The sequence below is a fragment of the Bufo gargarizans genome, chromosome 6 (assembly GCF_014858855.1).
Source record: "Bufo gargarizans isolate SCDJY-AF-19 chromosome 6, ASM1485885v1, whole genome shotgun sequence".
NCBI classification, from domain to species: domain Eukaryota; kingdom Metazoa; phylum Chordata; class Amphibia; order Anura; family Bufonidae; genus Bufo; species Bufo gargarizans.
The window spans coordinates 358,214,571-358,231,314 of NC_058085.1; the positions used below are offsets into that span (position 1 = coordinate 358,214,571).

The 16,744-nt window shown below is 40.6% G+C and overlaps 1 protein-coding gene across 4 annotated transcripts in view; it reads right to left on the minus strand.

Annotated features, from left to right (window-relative positions):
* Positions 1-6,028: 6,028 nt before the first annotated feature.
* Positions 6,029-16,744, minus strand: part of CPEB3 (cytoplasmic polyadenylation element binding protein 3) — a 116,563-nt gene continuing 105,847 nt past the window's right edge. For all 4 annotated transcript variants that reach the window (XM_044297334.1, XM_044297333.1, XM_044297332.1 and 1 more), the window contains one exon: positions 6,029-10,657. In XM_044297334.1, coding sequence (XP_044153269.1) covers positions 10,430-10,657 — 228 coding nt within the window. In that variant the 3' untranslated portion in view covers positions 6,029-10,429. The remainder of the gene's footprint in view (positions 10,658-16,744) is intronic.

Sequence of the window (16,744 nt, forward strand, 5' to 3'; positions counted from 1 at the left end):
ACTGTATTCGGTGGCCTCTGTGGTGTGGCGCTAGCAATACAGTTGTGGCTCCCCTTGCATGGCTTCCTCCTCAGGCAGTTTTTGCACAGCCACTAAATCCTTGGCTACATCTGTATAGCGCCAGTCTCAGATGGGGAATGGGCTTTAGACCTAACATCTTTTTTTTTTTTTTTTTTTCTCCTTCTGTGTTTTTTCTTCTCTGGCTCAGGGTTCACAGCTACACCGCAAGCCTTGGTAGCTCCCACGTTATTACCTTCCCCTCATCTGCATTTGCACAGGGTATTTGTTTTGTGGCCTTCTATTTCCAGACATGTTCTGGATCCTTCTACATGGAATCCTTCCCATTTATCTTGGGTGTGCTAACTGTATCTACACTTACCTCTCTTAAGACATGACTGCGTCATGTCAGTCCTATGGTGGTCATACTTTTTCACTGCCCATTCCGTGGGTAGAAGACTCCCCACGCTAGATAGAGCGGGGTTGCTGTCACATCTTGCCACCGCTGATAGACGTTTCTTTCCTGGAACTGAACACCCTTTCTATTTCTTCTTCCTCCTTGAGCTGAACGGTTGCCACTCTGGTTGGTACCGCTCTGGAATCCCATCACTATTTTATTTTTATGTGATGTGTTTCTCGGGTACGGTTGGGGCGTTGGATGTCGTCATCGCACTCTACCCGGCAAGAGTATTTCTATCATCTTGGTCCGGATTATTTTTCACCGTCAGGCAGTGTTGGCACTGTCAATATATGGTTCTCACATCGGCTTTACTTCTACCCAATGCGGTTGAGGGTGCCTGATTCAGGCGTTTTTCTCTGTGGTTTATCAACCAGCTTCTCCCGCTAGAAGTCTCACCACAAGCCTCTACAGGCATCGGTCTACCAATTTACCGCTTCCTAGGGAGCGTTTCTCTTTAGCAGAGGAGGAGAGGAGGATCTTGCGGTCCTGGAATTTTGGTTCTGCTTCCAGGGATAGGGCCAGGTACCTGGTTTCGTCAAAACGACCTGTAGGTCGTCTGGTGGCTTTTCAGTTAGGAACATGACCTCTCTCTCTGTGACATCTTCTCTCTCCCCCCCCCCCCCATTTCTTTCTGGGAAGGTGGCAGGCTCATCCACCCGACGAATTTCGGAGTTGGTAGCGCCTTTCTTGTACGTACATTTATTTATTTTTCTTGTCATGCACCCACATAAGGCAGTGCTCCACCCAATACCTTTTTTTTTGCTGAAGCAATGGGATTCGGGCTCGGAGGTTTGCTTGTCCATGATTAGCTCTGTCCGCCGTATGGACTCTTGCCTACTTATTCCTGGAGGTCCTTGTAAAGGCTTGGCGGCCTCTAAGGGGACTTTCCAGGTGGATCTGTTTGACAGTTGCTGAGGCATTTCACTCCTGGGGCAAGGCACCGCCCAGCGTAGTTACAGTACACCCGACCAGCATTCGGGGCTTCTTGGGTTTATCTCCACCATGCATCAGCGTCACAGTTGTACAAGGCAGCGACTTTGTCCTCCACCAAGTTTTACCAGGTGCACTCTTTTGCATCGGTGGATGCTGCCTTGGCCTCAGTCTTGAAGATGGCAGTGTCCTGCGCTTCCGTGAGGGCGTTTTTCCATAGGTCTGGGCTCTTCCCTCCCCGTGGACTGCTTTGGGACATCCCACGGTCCTGTGTTCCCCAATGCTAACGAGCGATAAAACTAGATTTTTGTGAACTCACCTGTAAAATCTCTTTCTCGCTGAGTTTTCATTGGGGGACACAGGACCCACCCAATATGGCTATTTCCTTTTGCCGCTAATGTTTAGCAATGGGTTAGCCAGGTGTGTCCTTGGTTTGGTTCAGACCACTGGCGTTTGTTTTTTTTTTTTTTTTTTTTTTTTTTTCGTTCTACTCCTACTGATTTGGCACAAACTGATATGCTCTCTCCTGGCTGGAGGGGGTATAGCCTGCAGGGGAGGCGTTAACAGTTCTAGCCTAGTGTTGCCTCCTTGTGGCAGCAACAAGCGCTACCCACGGTCCTGTGTCCCCCCCCAATGAAAACTCAGCGAGAAAGATTTTACAGACGAGTTCACAAAAATATAATTTTTCTGGAGTAACGGGGTATAGATTTAAAAAAAAAAAAAAGTGTATATTATGCTAATTAGCCTCTAGGAGCAGGGGGGAGTTGCCCCTGCTCCTAGAGGCTCAGTTCTTCCACCTCTGGCCACACCCTGCTACACTAGATTGACAGGGCCAGGCAGCGTTCACCTCCAACTGCCGGCCCTGTGCGCTGGGTAAATCTCACACCGTTCAGTATTCGGCACAGGAGCAGTGAGGCAGCCGGCTAGCGCCCTTCACTGCCTGTGCCGAATACTGAACGGGATGGCGCAGGCGCAAGATTTACACAGGGGCATAGATAAAATTAGGAATAGGCTATTTAGGTTCAGCTGACATTTGCACATCGCTAATGTCAGCTAGTTTAATAGGGTTAATTCTGGTGACAGAAACCCTTTTTCATAACTAAGATCCCATGCCCCTTATCAGTTAAGTCGCTCTCCTCTGTACTTTTACCAGCTGCAGAGTGTCCTTTTTAATGGACTGGTGCAGAACTGAACTGCACATTTCAGATGAGGCCGCACCAACGCTTTGTAAAGTGGTAATATTACATCCCTGCCCCGCGAGTCCATGCCCGATTTGATGCACAACAATATCCTGGTGGCCTTACAAGCAGTTGATTGACATTGTATGCTGTTATTCAAGCTATAATCTACAAGGACACCCAAAGTGACTCCCCCAGGGTTGCATTCCCTAGGACATATGAAGCACAGATTATTACTAGAGATGAGCAAATTCCCGCTGATGAAATTCGTTGACACTTCATTTATTGGTAAAAGGTGAATTGCGTTATGGATTCCATTACCACGGACCATAACGCAATTCTATGACGGAATGCCTTTAGAGGCATTCCGTTATTCATTCCGTCATAATAGAAGTCTATGGGCTGCAAAACAGAGGACTCCCCTGCATAACAGAAACAGGACGGATAGGTTTTGCAGCCCATAGACTTCTAATATGACAAAATGCCTCTAAAGGCATTCAGTCATATAATTGCATTATGGTCCGTGGTAACAGAATGCATAACGCAATTCACCTTTTACCAACAAAGTGTGAAAGAATTTTAAAATATACATCTCTAATTATTACTACCAATACATTTACATTTATCCACATTGAATCTCATTTGCCAAGTTGATGCCCAATCATTTAGAGTGTTCAAGTCAGCTTGTAGTTTATGGACATCTTCCGTAGACTGTACAGTCGTGGCCAAAAGTTTTGAGAATTACACAAATATTAGTTTTCACAAAGTTTGCTGCTAAACTGCTTTTAGATCTTTGTTTCAGTTGTTTCTGTGATGTAGTGAAATATAATTACACGCACTTCATACGTTTCAAAGGCTTTTAAATCGACAATTACATGACATTTATGCAAAAAGTCAGTATTTGCAGTGTTGGGCCTTCTTTTTCAGGACCTCTGCAATTCGACTGGGCATGCTCTCAATCAACTTCTGGGCCAATTCCTGACTGATAGCAACCCATTCTTTCATAATCACTTCTTGGAGTTTGACAGAATTAGTGGGTTTTTGTTTGTCCACCTGCCTCTTGAGGATTGACCACAAGTTCTCAATGGGATTAAGATCGAGGGAGTTTCCAGGCCATGGACCCAAAATCTCAATGTTTTGGTCCCCGAGCCACTTCACTTTTGCCTTATGGCACGGTGCTCTGACGTGCTGGAAAATGCATTGTTCTTCCAACAACAGTTTGGTGAAGAAGTTGCTGTTGGAGGGTGTTTTGGTGCCATTCTTTATTCATGGCTGTGTTTTTGGGCAAAATTGTGAGTGAGCCCACTCCCTTGGATGAGAAGCAACCCCACACATGAATGGTCTCAAGATGCTTTACTGTTGGCATGACACAGGACTGATGGTAGCGCTCACCTTTTCTTCTCCGGAGAATATGACTTTGCCCCAGTCCTCAGCAGTCCATTGACCATATTTTCTGCAGAGGATCAATCTGTCACTGATGTTTTTTTTGGAGAGAAGTGGCTTCTTTGCTGCCCTTCTCGACACCAGGCCATCTTCCAAAAGTCTTCGCCTCACTGTGCGTGCAGATGCGCTCACACCTGCCTGCTGCCATTCCTGAGCAAGCTCTGCACTGGTGGCACTCCGATCCCGCAGCTGAATCCTCTTTAGGAGATGATCCTGGCGCTTACTGGACTTTCTTGGACGCCCTGAAGCCTTCTTAACAAGAATTGAACCTCTTTCCTTGAAGTTCTTGATGATCCTATAAATTGTTGATTGAGGTGCAATCTTAGTAGCCACAATATCCTTGCCTGTGAAGCCAATTTTTATGCAACGCAATGATGGCTGCACACGTTTTTTTTGCAGGTCACCATGGTTAACAATGGAAGAAAAAATGATTTCAAGCATCACCCTCCTTTTAACAGGTCAAGTCTGCCATTTTAACCCAATCAGCCTAACATCATGATCTCCAGCCTTGTGCTCGTCAACATTCTCACCTGAGTTGACAAGACGATTACTGAAATGATCTCAGCAGGTCCTTTAATTACCGCAATGAAATTCAGTGGAAAGGTTTTTTGGGGATTAAGTTAATTTTCATGGCAAAGAAGTACTATGCAATTCATGTGATCACTCTTTATAACATTCTGGAGTATATGCAAATTGCTATTATAAAAACTTAAGCAGCAACTTTTCCAATATTTATGTAATTCTCAAAACTTTTGGCCACAACTGTACCGTACTACACAGCTTAGTGTCATCTGCAAAAATAGAAATTGTGCATTTAATCCAGTACTCGATATCATTAATAAATAGATTAAATAATAGAGGACCCAGCACTGAACCTTCGGGTACACCTGGGACCATTCTGAATAGGAATCATTGACCACAACTCTCTGGACACGGTCCTTTAGCCAGTTTTTTCAATCCAATTACAAACTATACTTTCCTAGACTATAGGTCTATAATTACCTGTGAAGCACCTAGATCCGGTTTTGAATATGGGCACCACATTTGCCTTGACCCAATCACTTGGCACTGTACCAGTACCTAGAGAATCTTAAATTATAAACAGGGGCACAGCAATGACTGAACTGAGCTCTTTAAGCACTCTTGGGTGTAATCCAGCTGGACTCTGAGCAATAACTTGGCTATGTCCAGCAGTTATTTAGAGAATGAATGGCACAGTAGTGACATTAGCGACCTGGCGCTTTATTTATACATGGGCACAGGACCCCTATTCACCTGAGATTCAGGGGGTCCCAGGGGTGCGATTTATTTGCTGAGGCTAGGGGATAAGTTGCCACCTTGGCATAAAACGTTTAAAGGGAATCTGTTGCTACATACCTGCATATCAATCCAAATGAACTGTTAATTAATCCTTTATCAAGTCCCCTTACGTTAATTTTAGGCATAAAAAAGTTGCATGTTTCTGTGCGACTCTGTAAACGCCTATGCACCTAAATTTAGTCACACATGTTTTTACACAGTCTTTGCCAAGACCAGCATAAATGACCCCAATGCCTCCAGAGACAATGGAAATCTTGCTGCATGTAAATAATTTGTAAACAATTTCTTAAGGCCGGAATCCCTCTTTAAAGGAGGTTTCACACTAACAATATTTGTCTTCAGAATATGGGATGAATGTCTTCTCACTGGGTCCCTCTGCGACCATAAGAATGGAAGTCCCAGAGTGCCCCATGAGACTGGAGTGTTAGTATGCATGTGTGACCATTGCGCCATTTTCATGGGGCAATCCAGGACCCTCAAAGATTAGACATTTAAGCCCCACCCTGGGGATAAATATTGTTAGTGACCCTTTAAGTGTTAATCATGCAAATCTCAGAATTCAGCCTTCCTAATATGTGCGCTTCTAGATTTTATAAAATATATTTGATAGAAGAGGTTAATAAACTATCTACCCATCTAAATGACAAATAAGGGGCATTTTGAATTAATTCCCAGATCAGATTTGAGAAGAGAGAAAAAATTCTAAGCACGTGCCCACAATTTATTTATTTCAAAACATATAATGAAAAGGAAATTCTGCTCAACAATAAAATATTTTTTTTCTGCTTCACTTTTTTTTTTTATTGCCCAATTGTTCATTACATTGTTTCAATCACTTTACATAACCGACCATTTTCATCACTGCCACACCATTGTAAACCACATCAGCAAGTTAATACATAAAGCTTGCTTTTCAAAAAAATTAGTCACTTTAGTAACAATATTACAAAGGTTTTTGTAGCGTCAAAAAGAACTGAAATGAAAAAAAAAAAAACTTTAAAGATTAGCATAATAAAATTAATTTATTCCAAGTAAAAATACAAAATAATATTAATGACATTGACCAGATCTGAAAGTACCTCCGAGGAACAAACAGTTATTAATGGTTGAAGAAAGCACTCTAAGGAAATACAAAATAAAAAATGAAAAATATGTAAATATGTTTTAATTTTTTTTCTTAGCAAAAAATCTTTCTAAAAATAACAATGAAAATTTTGTCTTCGTACAAAGGCTACATTACTATTGAAAAAATACCGGCATGAAGAAAAAAGTACATATTTGACAGTAGAAAATGATCTCACGGAATCCACAATGTTTGCAATGAAAATAAATCTGCAATAAAGACTTATGCCTTTTTTTCCATTTTCTTTTTTTACACTTTTTATATAAACAGTACAAACAGTATTGCACATAACAACAAATAAGTCTGCCTTCAAAATAGTGACTACTTCAAGTCTAACACCAAGAAAAGGCAACCAACTGAACTGATACATCCAACAATTTAGTCAAGTTGCAAGTCAAAACACGTTTAAAAAATATTCATTTCTTTTATTTGCCTAAAGGACCCTGCTAAACCACTCAGTTGTAAGAGGGTCATGCAAAAAAAAATAAAAAAAAAAAAAGGCGGATTCCTCTTACAGCAAATACATTAATGTGAAATATTGAAATCTACTGGGGCAAACAGATTTACAAATTGGGGATAAGAGGGTGGGGAAAAATATATAATTTAAACAAAATCTTAAAAAAAAATACAAATAGAAGAACTCTTTCACAATTCTGGTCAGTCACATATAATCAACACTTGATTATAAACATACAAATGAAGGGAAACTATGTTTTCCACTTTTAAGCAAGTTTTTTGAGCATTAATATAACATGGTTATAGACAATGCTGTGCACCTCAGAACTTCAAGGGTATGTCTACCACTTGCAACCAAATGCACCTAAAATAGAAAAATGAAGAAACTTTGCAAATAACCTTTATTTCATAAAATCAGCTACTGTTTTGTGTCAACAGATTCTGTGCAGACCAATGTTTCTCCGTGGCAACAGACTACAAACAAACCCTGTGTAGTCTGATCCTGCAGTCAAGCTTCCTTCCATTTGTCGCCTATGTCTTGGTAATATACTGAAAATTAGCAAGCAGTAGGAAGTCAGATGAAAAGTAGTAGGACTGCAGAATCCGACTATGCAGTGCCCAATGGAGACACACAGGTCTGCACTGGAGCTGTAGGAACAAAATAGTAGATATTATTATTTTTTAAATCAAGAAAGTTGCAAAGTTGTTTCATGCTTTATTGTAGATGGATCTACAAAAAAAGGGGGTTGCGAAGGTAGACATATCCTTCTAAATCTATTCATCACGATTTCAAGGGCGTTGAAACTTCTACAACATTATTATAATTAGGTAGAATTTTATGTTATTATATAAAGTTACAAATCTCTAAATCTTTAACTGACACAAAAAAAGCAAATAAGCATGAAAACAAATAAAAATAGCAATATGAAATCATTTTTTCTAAAATAAAAAAACCTTAAATTAATATATATATTTCTGAATAAACTTACTTAGAAAATATTTCTTTCCTATATTCAAAATTTGAGGTATTGCAAAAGATCATGTCAAAAGATTCTCTTAAAAAAAAAAAAAAATAGAAGCAGACTGTGAAAAATTGCCCAGATACAAATAGTGCATAACAAAATACATTTTACAGATGACAAAAAAGGTAAAGAGACAAAATAGCCTTTTTTTCTTTTTCTTTTTTAAACAAAGTCACCATAGCCTCAATTAGCTTTAAAAGGATATGTAAATATGAATTATAGGGGGGCGCATTACTATGCAAGCCCGGCATATTTATTAGAATATAACAATCAAAAGCAAAAAAGAAAAAATATATATATATAAAAAAATATTCTCTTTCCTCATCTAACATTCGCAACTGAACATATAAACAAATATATGAAAAAAAATAAAATAAATAATTTTAAACCCGTAAAGGATTTTATGAGATGCACAAAATCATCTCCGGGTCAAGATAGTTAATGATGCTCTCTGTGCATAGACATGACATCTTTTGCAGACAACTGTAAGTGTGAATGTTTGGAATTGGGGGAGGAGGGGCGTGAATACTTTCTTTACTATCTGCAGAACATACCAGCCTTGTGCTAAGTAAAATGCCCATAGCAGGACTCAAATCTTCAAGCTTCACAGGATATCTCTAGGATAACGGTTCGGTTTGTCGGCATGAGAAAAACGAAACATTACCCATATATATATATTTTCAAAGCGGACATTTCTTTTAGCATCACTTGTGCTCAGCGTGTAAGCCCCACAGATAATATTCTCAACTTTTTTGGGGGGGGTGTAGTGTATGAAAAATTGTAATAATTAGGCCTCATGCGCACAATCGTATTTAATTTGCGGTCCACAAACCTCTGAGCTGTGTGCATGCTGCATCATAGAAATACCTATTCTTGTCTGGAAGAATAGGACATGTTCTATAATTTCCAGAAAAGGCCACACGGACAGGCCACGAGTGTGACGTCCGTGTGCTGCCTGCATTGTTTGTGGCCTGATAGAAATGAATGGGTACTGAAAATCTGGTTGTGCGCATGAGGCCTTTGTGTGTAAAACCTGGTTTATAATAGCTAGAAAAAAAAATATATATAAAAACTATTTTTAAAAAATCATAAAAAACAAAAAGCGACAAAGATATAAAAAGAGGGATTTGTAACTAAGAACTAACAAGCTGTCAGGTATACACAGAGGCTTTAAGTTACATCTGATCACAGTACATGACATAAATCACTTACTACATAAAAAAAATTGCACAATATAACAAGAGCACCGCATTTTTTTTTTTCATTTTTTACTTACATCCTACATTTAGTTTTTATTAGCGGTAGTTAATTTAAAAAAAATAATAATCTGTAATTACCGGTAACTGACCCCATTTACTTAGATGCATTCTAGATAAAGAGACATGCCTTCCTCCAGTCGTTATTTTGCTAATTATTATTTCTGAAGCATTACTTGTCGAATAAGTAGATGCTACATTTATTGTGTGTGTTGTGGTCAGGTTGTATATGATGTGCTATAGTAATGCATGCAGTAATCTGAATGATCAAACATGCATCAAGAGGGAAAAAAAATAAAAGAAATCAAACCGACCTTCCTCGGAAGTTCTTTATATCAATTTCCAGCAGCTCGTTTAACTTCATTGTAATTATACGTTACATTAATTATATAGGTTTTTGTCTTTTTTAGGTTTTAAATCACAGATACCCTAGCCTGAATAGAGTATTCTGGTATTGTCAATACCATTTTTAATAGCAGCAAAAGCTATTGCAGCATACATTTACATAACACTAAAAAGGTCTACCTTCCAAACCCAACCTGTCCAATAAAAAAAAAATAATAATTGAAAAAAAAATTGAAATAAAAAAAAAAAAAAAAAGGGAAAAGAAATCTGATTTACGGTATAGAAGATATCGTTTTGCTTATTACAAAAGACAAGGTTTTTAAATATCAAGCACTAGACGTTAGAAGTTCATAGGATCTGTTAGCATTGCACAGGTTATGGCGCAAGACTGATGTTGCTGTGGGATTCTTTTCTTTGCCGTTTTATTTCTTTGCTACATTTTTCCAAGTGTGACTTATGAGACCTTTGGTAAGACATCTTCTACAGGTGAGGAGAATATAAGCTGTAAATCAGATACTTAAGTGCATGCTCCAGTTTCTAAGAGAAAATCTTCACCGCACCCACAACAACCCGGAAGGGAGAGGAACCTGTACCGGCCTAATGAGATGTCTCTACTGACAACGTGTCTGTGAAGGAAATTAAAGTACCAACCAGATGATGTTTTTGTTTTTTTTCCATATATATAGTAATATATATATAGTTATAAATCAAAGTGCAAAATCGAGAACAGTTACACTCTGCAGGTTTGCATTATACTGGACACTACGTTCAGTAAGGTGGCTGTAAATAATAACATTTATAAAACAGAAGAACATAAGGAGCAATTTCTTCCACAGATCAAGGGGCCCCTCGATGGTTTCCATGGCCCTCGATCTCCTGTGTGTTGACATGTGCAATGCTCAGCTCCAACGAAAGGGAACATGGCGTGGCCGGTCGCCTCCCTCTTTCACCAGTGGTTTGTGGAACTCCCGGCCAGCGCGGGAATGGATGCTGGCCCAGCAGTACTCGCAATAATACTGCAGGCAGGTGACATTGGCGCAGAAGAAGGGCGCGAACTTCCCACCACAGCGTGTGCCCTGGCATTCATCGCACATCTGATCATCCAGCACATATGGCTTCACTTCCACCTAGAAAAATCAGAGAATGGAATTACGCTATGTGGAGAAAAGTAATAAGAAGAACACTTTATAATAGAGGCCATGTGGGAAAAGGATCACAGTATTGCAGGACTAGGCTCCTCCATTACATCAAATTTACAGTGTTTTTGAGGCTAAGAATAGTGTATTCTGTAGCTGGAGACATGAAAAACCCAATTAATTAGATTTCAACAGAATCAATTTAGATCCATTATGCTAGTCATGGATACGTTAAGAATATTAAGCATAGCCTTAGTGTGAACAGGTCTCCACAACAACAGTTTTAGATAATTTATTTTTAAACAGGAATTTTTATTTGAGCGGCTTTCCATAGATTTCTATTTTACAATAAATAAATAGAAATCCATGTAGCATAGACATAGGGTACGTTCACACTTGCGTTATTCTTTTCCGGCACCGAGTTCCGTCCTAGGGGCTCAATACCGGAAAAGATCTGATCAGTTTTATCCTAACGTTTATCCTAACGTTTTTTTGTTACAGAACTCCAAGGTTCCCTGGTTAGAAGTAGAGTTAATGGGGTTTTCCCCGAAATATTTTTACTGAAAACCTATGTTCTGGATAGATCAGTATCTGATCAGTGGTGCTTTGACACCCAGGACCCCTGCTGATCAGCTCCTAGAAAAGGCACTTGCGCTCGCAGTAGGCCTTCTCACAAGTTCACATAACATTGAAGTGAATGGGGTTGAGACGCAATATCAAGCACAGCTACTATCAAACGGACGGCGCTGTGCTTGGTGAGCAGACTGCGGTGCTTACAGGACGCCGGTGTCTTCTCAAACAGCCGATCAGATACTGATGACCTGCTTCAACATTTTCATATCTAGAGCAAAAATAATAATTAGGGTAGAGTCACATTTCATTCTGATCCACCAAAAGAACAGAACAAACCCCCAAAATAAACAAATCCTTTATTCTGAGCTCATTTTGCATCCGTTTCAGCCATTTCTTTTTTCCCCACTGTGAAATTCACATCCTTCTTACTCAACCATAAATACAATTTTGACCATCTTTTTCTAGCTTTCGCTTTGACCAATGTGTCATATAATTCGTGCTGTGATAATTTTAACCAGCCCAAATCCTGCCGTGTTTTAAAAGCGCGTTGTACCTGCAAATACCATTAAAAAAAAAACACTCATTGTCCGGCTTAAATCCTGCTTTCATCTCTGTGAAAGGCTTAAAAATATTACTCAAACCGCTGTGTAACCGATAATATACCATGTTTCTTCCAAAAATCACTAAACTGATGAACCAGCAGCATATCTATCATTCCCCCACAAAGGGGTAAATGAAAGGGAGCCTTGAGTACCCAATTCCATCCTAACTTTATCCCACACTCTGCAATATTAGATGGCAATTTTTTTTATTTTTTTTTAAATTTGTCATCTTCACTCCACCTTTATCCCATAGTTAATATAGTAAAAGGGCATCTGTCAGCAGATTTGTACCTATGACACTGGCTGACCTGTTACATGTGCACTTGGCAGCTAAAGGCATCCGTGTTGGTCCCATGTTCGTATGTGCCCACATTGCTGAGATAAATTAGGTTTTAAAATATGCAAATAAGCCTCTAGGAGCAACGGGGGCGTTGCCATTACACCTAGAGGCTCTGCACTTCGACTGACAGGGCCAGGCAGGCGTAATCATGTTTTCTTAGCCAATTCTAGGTTTTTTTTTTTTTTTTTTCCCCCCCTCACCCCAAATCAGTTCTCTTAAAATACGGTCAATTACCATAAAGATCTTCAAAGGCGTCCATACAGGACTATTCTGTAATAAATATAGACACTGGGGGAGAATTATCATCTTACAAGTTTTTATTCTTTCCTTAATCTTATAAATCCAGGGAGCTATATTCAATTCCAAATAATCTCCAGGATCCCTCATGATATAAACACCAAGATATTTCAGTTTATCAACTTGGTATTCCCATTACTCCCTTACCCCCTACTGTTGTTGAATCGGGGCTCAATCCAGATTTCTTCCAATTTTATTTTCTTCCCGCAAATTTCCCATGGCGTGTATAACACTAATAATCTTAGGAATTGTTTGAGCTATTTGACGCATAAACAAAATTCGATTTTTAAACTTGAAAACTATTTTAAAACAGGAATCTGAAGTCAGCTTCAGTACCAGCTGAAGCCTTCTTCACTTAAGAGGATGACCATTTTTTGTGTAATAACAGTGCCGTGAAAAAGTATTCATACCCGAGGAACTTTTCCACTTCTTTTCACATTACACCTACAAACTTAAAGGGTTTTTTTCTGGGGATTTTATGTGATAGACCAGGGATGGGCAAACTGCGGCTCTCCAGCTGTTGTAAAACTACAACTCCCAGTATTCCCAGTCTGACTACAGCTATCAGCCTACAGCAGGGCATGATGGGATTTGTAGTTTTAAAACAGCTGGAGAGCCGCAGTTTGCCCATCACTGTGATAGACCAACACAAAGTAGCAAGTATATGTGAAGTGAAATAAAAATGATACATGGTTTTCAATATTTTTAATAAATAAAAATCTGAAGAGTGTGGTGTGCATTTGTATTCAGCCGCCCAGAGGCAATACTTTGTAGGACCACCTTTTGCTGCTATTACAGCTGCAAGTCTTTTAGGGCATGTCCCTACCAGCTTTGCACATCCAGGAGGGTGAAATGTTTGCCCATTCTTCTTTGCAAAATGGCTCAAGCTCAGTCAGATTGGATGGAGGGCGTCTGTGAACAGCAATTTTCAAGTCTTGCTACAGATTCTAAATGGGATTTAGGTCTGGACCTTGACTGGGCCATTCTAACACATGAATATGTTTTGACCTAAACCATTCCATTATAGCAATAGCTGTATGTTTAGGGTTGTTGTCCTGCTGGAAGGTGAACCTCCGTATCTCCCAAAGTAAAGGCGCTTATGCTGTGATCCTTGTCCTTCAAACAGGCTCACATCTCTACAGAGCCCAAGATATGAATGGTTAAGCCCTTAAGGATTGGGCCCTTTTTCATTTCTAGAACCTGGGATCTTCTGATCAGTTGTCTCATATATGATAATAGAGAACTATTATAGTCTATGGGAGTCTGATGCTCTGCCAGCTGATCTGTGCCTTGTGCACAGCTTTGCAGGCAGTTTATCATGACAGGCCTGGAATCTTTAAGCAGGCCCAGGGTTGACATGTTAACAAATTGAAGACTTGCAAATTCACTGTGGAGGCTCTGATCAGAAGGCAGAGGAAGCCCCCTCCCTCTACCTAACTCTACAGATGCCGCAATCACTACTGAACACAGCACCTGAAGAGTCAAAAGCCGAGTTTCAGCGTCATCGCAGATCCCGGTCTTTGTGGACAGGTGCCTGCTGCATTATACAGCCGGCACCCGCCATGTATAGAGCGTGCTCAGCAAAGCCACCTGCTCCATACATTGCCTCAGCCACAATGATGCATGTTCAATATCTTGCTATGTTGCTTCCCATATGTATATTTCAAAATACTACTCACTTTTATGCATATTGTGGGTGTTTATTTTCTGTTTTATATTTAAGTTTGTAAAACCTTCAATAAAAACCAGGTTCAAAAAAAGTCTAGGCTGTACACGTGTGACCACTCTCCAGTGAAAGAATAGGAGAAACGCCCAAGTTTAACAGCTCAGAAGCGGCATATATAGGATAAATGTATGATCAGACACGAGCATCGCTTTAATCTTATGTAGGGATGTGTTTTTTCATAAAGAAATCAGATCCCGCTTTCATTTTCTTCCCGCTATATCACTGACAAACATCCGCAAAGAGGGTGGGCCTATTTATCTACTTCATGCTTCATCAATACAGTAAGAGACTAGTCCTGCTAATAGCTAAAGTATAAAAAATAATAAAACAGTCACCCATGGAGGACGGGGTTAAAAGGGGCCGTCTGGTTGGACTTGAATCGAGTGATGTTGGCAGTATCAGAGCTAATGATCTGGCGGCGCAATGCTCCAGTTCTTTTGGGAAAGGAAACGGCAAGTGAGCCGCGCGACTCCTCAATACAGACTCTTAATTCTGAGGCGTGTGCTGCTGTGGTTGATATTTTAGGCAGATTAGCAACCACAATAAAATGTGCGAGCTTAAGACTTGGACGCGAGGAGCTGTAGGAAAAATAACATTCATTTCTGCACAAGTGATTTGCAAGTAACCGGGAGATGGAAAAGAAGATGTTGTGCTGAATAGAATAACACTGCCACACGCTCCTAAACTCAAGGCCATTAGAGGTCATCTGGCCTCAAAGCTTTAGATTATACTTTAGAATACATTTTAGGAGGTTCCCTTTTAATGAACCCTTAAAGGGATTTTCCAAGCTCCTGATATTGAAGACTTATCCTCAGGATAGGTCATCAATATCCGATCATTGGGGGCCCAACACCCTACACCCCCTTCCTTAATTAGCTGTTCCCTGCAGCCTCCAACCCTGGAATTAGCACCATCAACGGAACAGGAAGTACAGCGCTGTTCAAAATGTAGTGGCCAAGCTGGGGTACTGCAGCTAAGCTCCCATTCACTTCAATACCCGGCCACAACACTCTGAACGGAGCTGTTCTTCCTGGTCCATTAAAGAGCAGTTCTGGCCCCGGAGGCTGCAGAAAAAAGATGATCAGTAAGGGTTCGACATCCCACACCCTCATCTCCTGGGGGTAGGTTATTAATATCAGGAGCCTGAAAAACTCAAGTATTCACTAAATACCTTAGCCTTAGGTACACCCACCTACCATGCACCAATTCTGTAAAAATAGTTGTGGCGGAGGAGCCATTTGGCCTGGTGCAACTGCAAACCTCTGCACCCCCTACACCTTGGTCCAAATTTAACAATGTTGTCTATTGAGGAACCCACACAGTCTCTCACTGGCAAGGCTGGGCAAGTTGTAATCACCTCCACAGTATGAGGACGCAGCAGCTGTCTCTCATTCACATACAAAATCATTGTTCCTGAGCAGCAGGGTACTGTTTAGAGCGCACAATCTGCTGCTCGGGAACAATGGTTGTGGTGTCCACACCTCAGATAATTTCACTCGTTGGTATACAGCGCCTTTACATGGGCCGATAGTCGGAGATATGCTTTACAGCAGCCACGTGGCCTTAGGAACTTGTAGTCTGGAGAGGACTCACTGAGTGTTGTGTTATGGAGACAAATAAATTACCAAAAATTCTTGAAAATCTTGATGTAAAGAAAAGATCATTTTCACTTTGAAGTGATTTCAGAAATATAATAGAAGGTTCGCTGGTGCTAAATAGTAAAATAATGATCTAATATTCTAAAGGCTGTATTAGATTAAACGATCTTGAAGGTGATTGTCGGGAGGGAAGCATTCCTTCCCGGCAATCGCCTGCTCGCTAGTGGAGCAGACTGCTATTACATACAGCGATCACTAATGCCATCGCTCGTCCCCATACTGAATCATTGTTTGCCGGCAGCAGATCGTGATTAGACGCCATGATCTGCTGCAGGCAAACAATGACTTAAAATCTGTTGAAAGATTCCAATTGCATTTGCTGGTTCATCAGGTAATCGGCGGTAGTATTACACTGCCAGATCATCGCTAGCGAACGTTCCTGCAAATGCTCGTTAATGACAAAATGGCATACCACTGGCCAGCGTAATACAGCCTTGACCTTCTCCACACCACTCTTTGTTTGGTTCCGCGATGGTGAGCCACTGTGGTCACATGGCATGCCGTCACTATAAAAGTCACATGACGACACAGGTTTCCAAACAATGAGTGGTGGTAGACCAGAGTAGAATTGTTAGAAAGTTTCATTCAATAGCAATCTCTTCTCTTTCTCTTCTAGGTAAGTGACCTGCGCCTCATCCAAGCAGCATGTTAACGGGGTCATCCAGGAAATGATGGGATAGGTCATCATTATCAGTCCCAGCACTCCTGCCGATCATATGTTACATGGAGCTGCTGTGCTGCCTGAGGAGGTGGTGATGGCGAGTTCACTAAAAGAGTTCAGGAGGGGCCTGGATGTATTTCTGGAGTGTAATAATATTACAGGCTATAGCTACTAGAGAGGGGTCGTTGATCCAGGGAGTTATTCTGATGTTTTGCCTGATT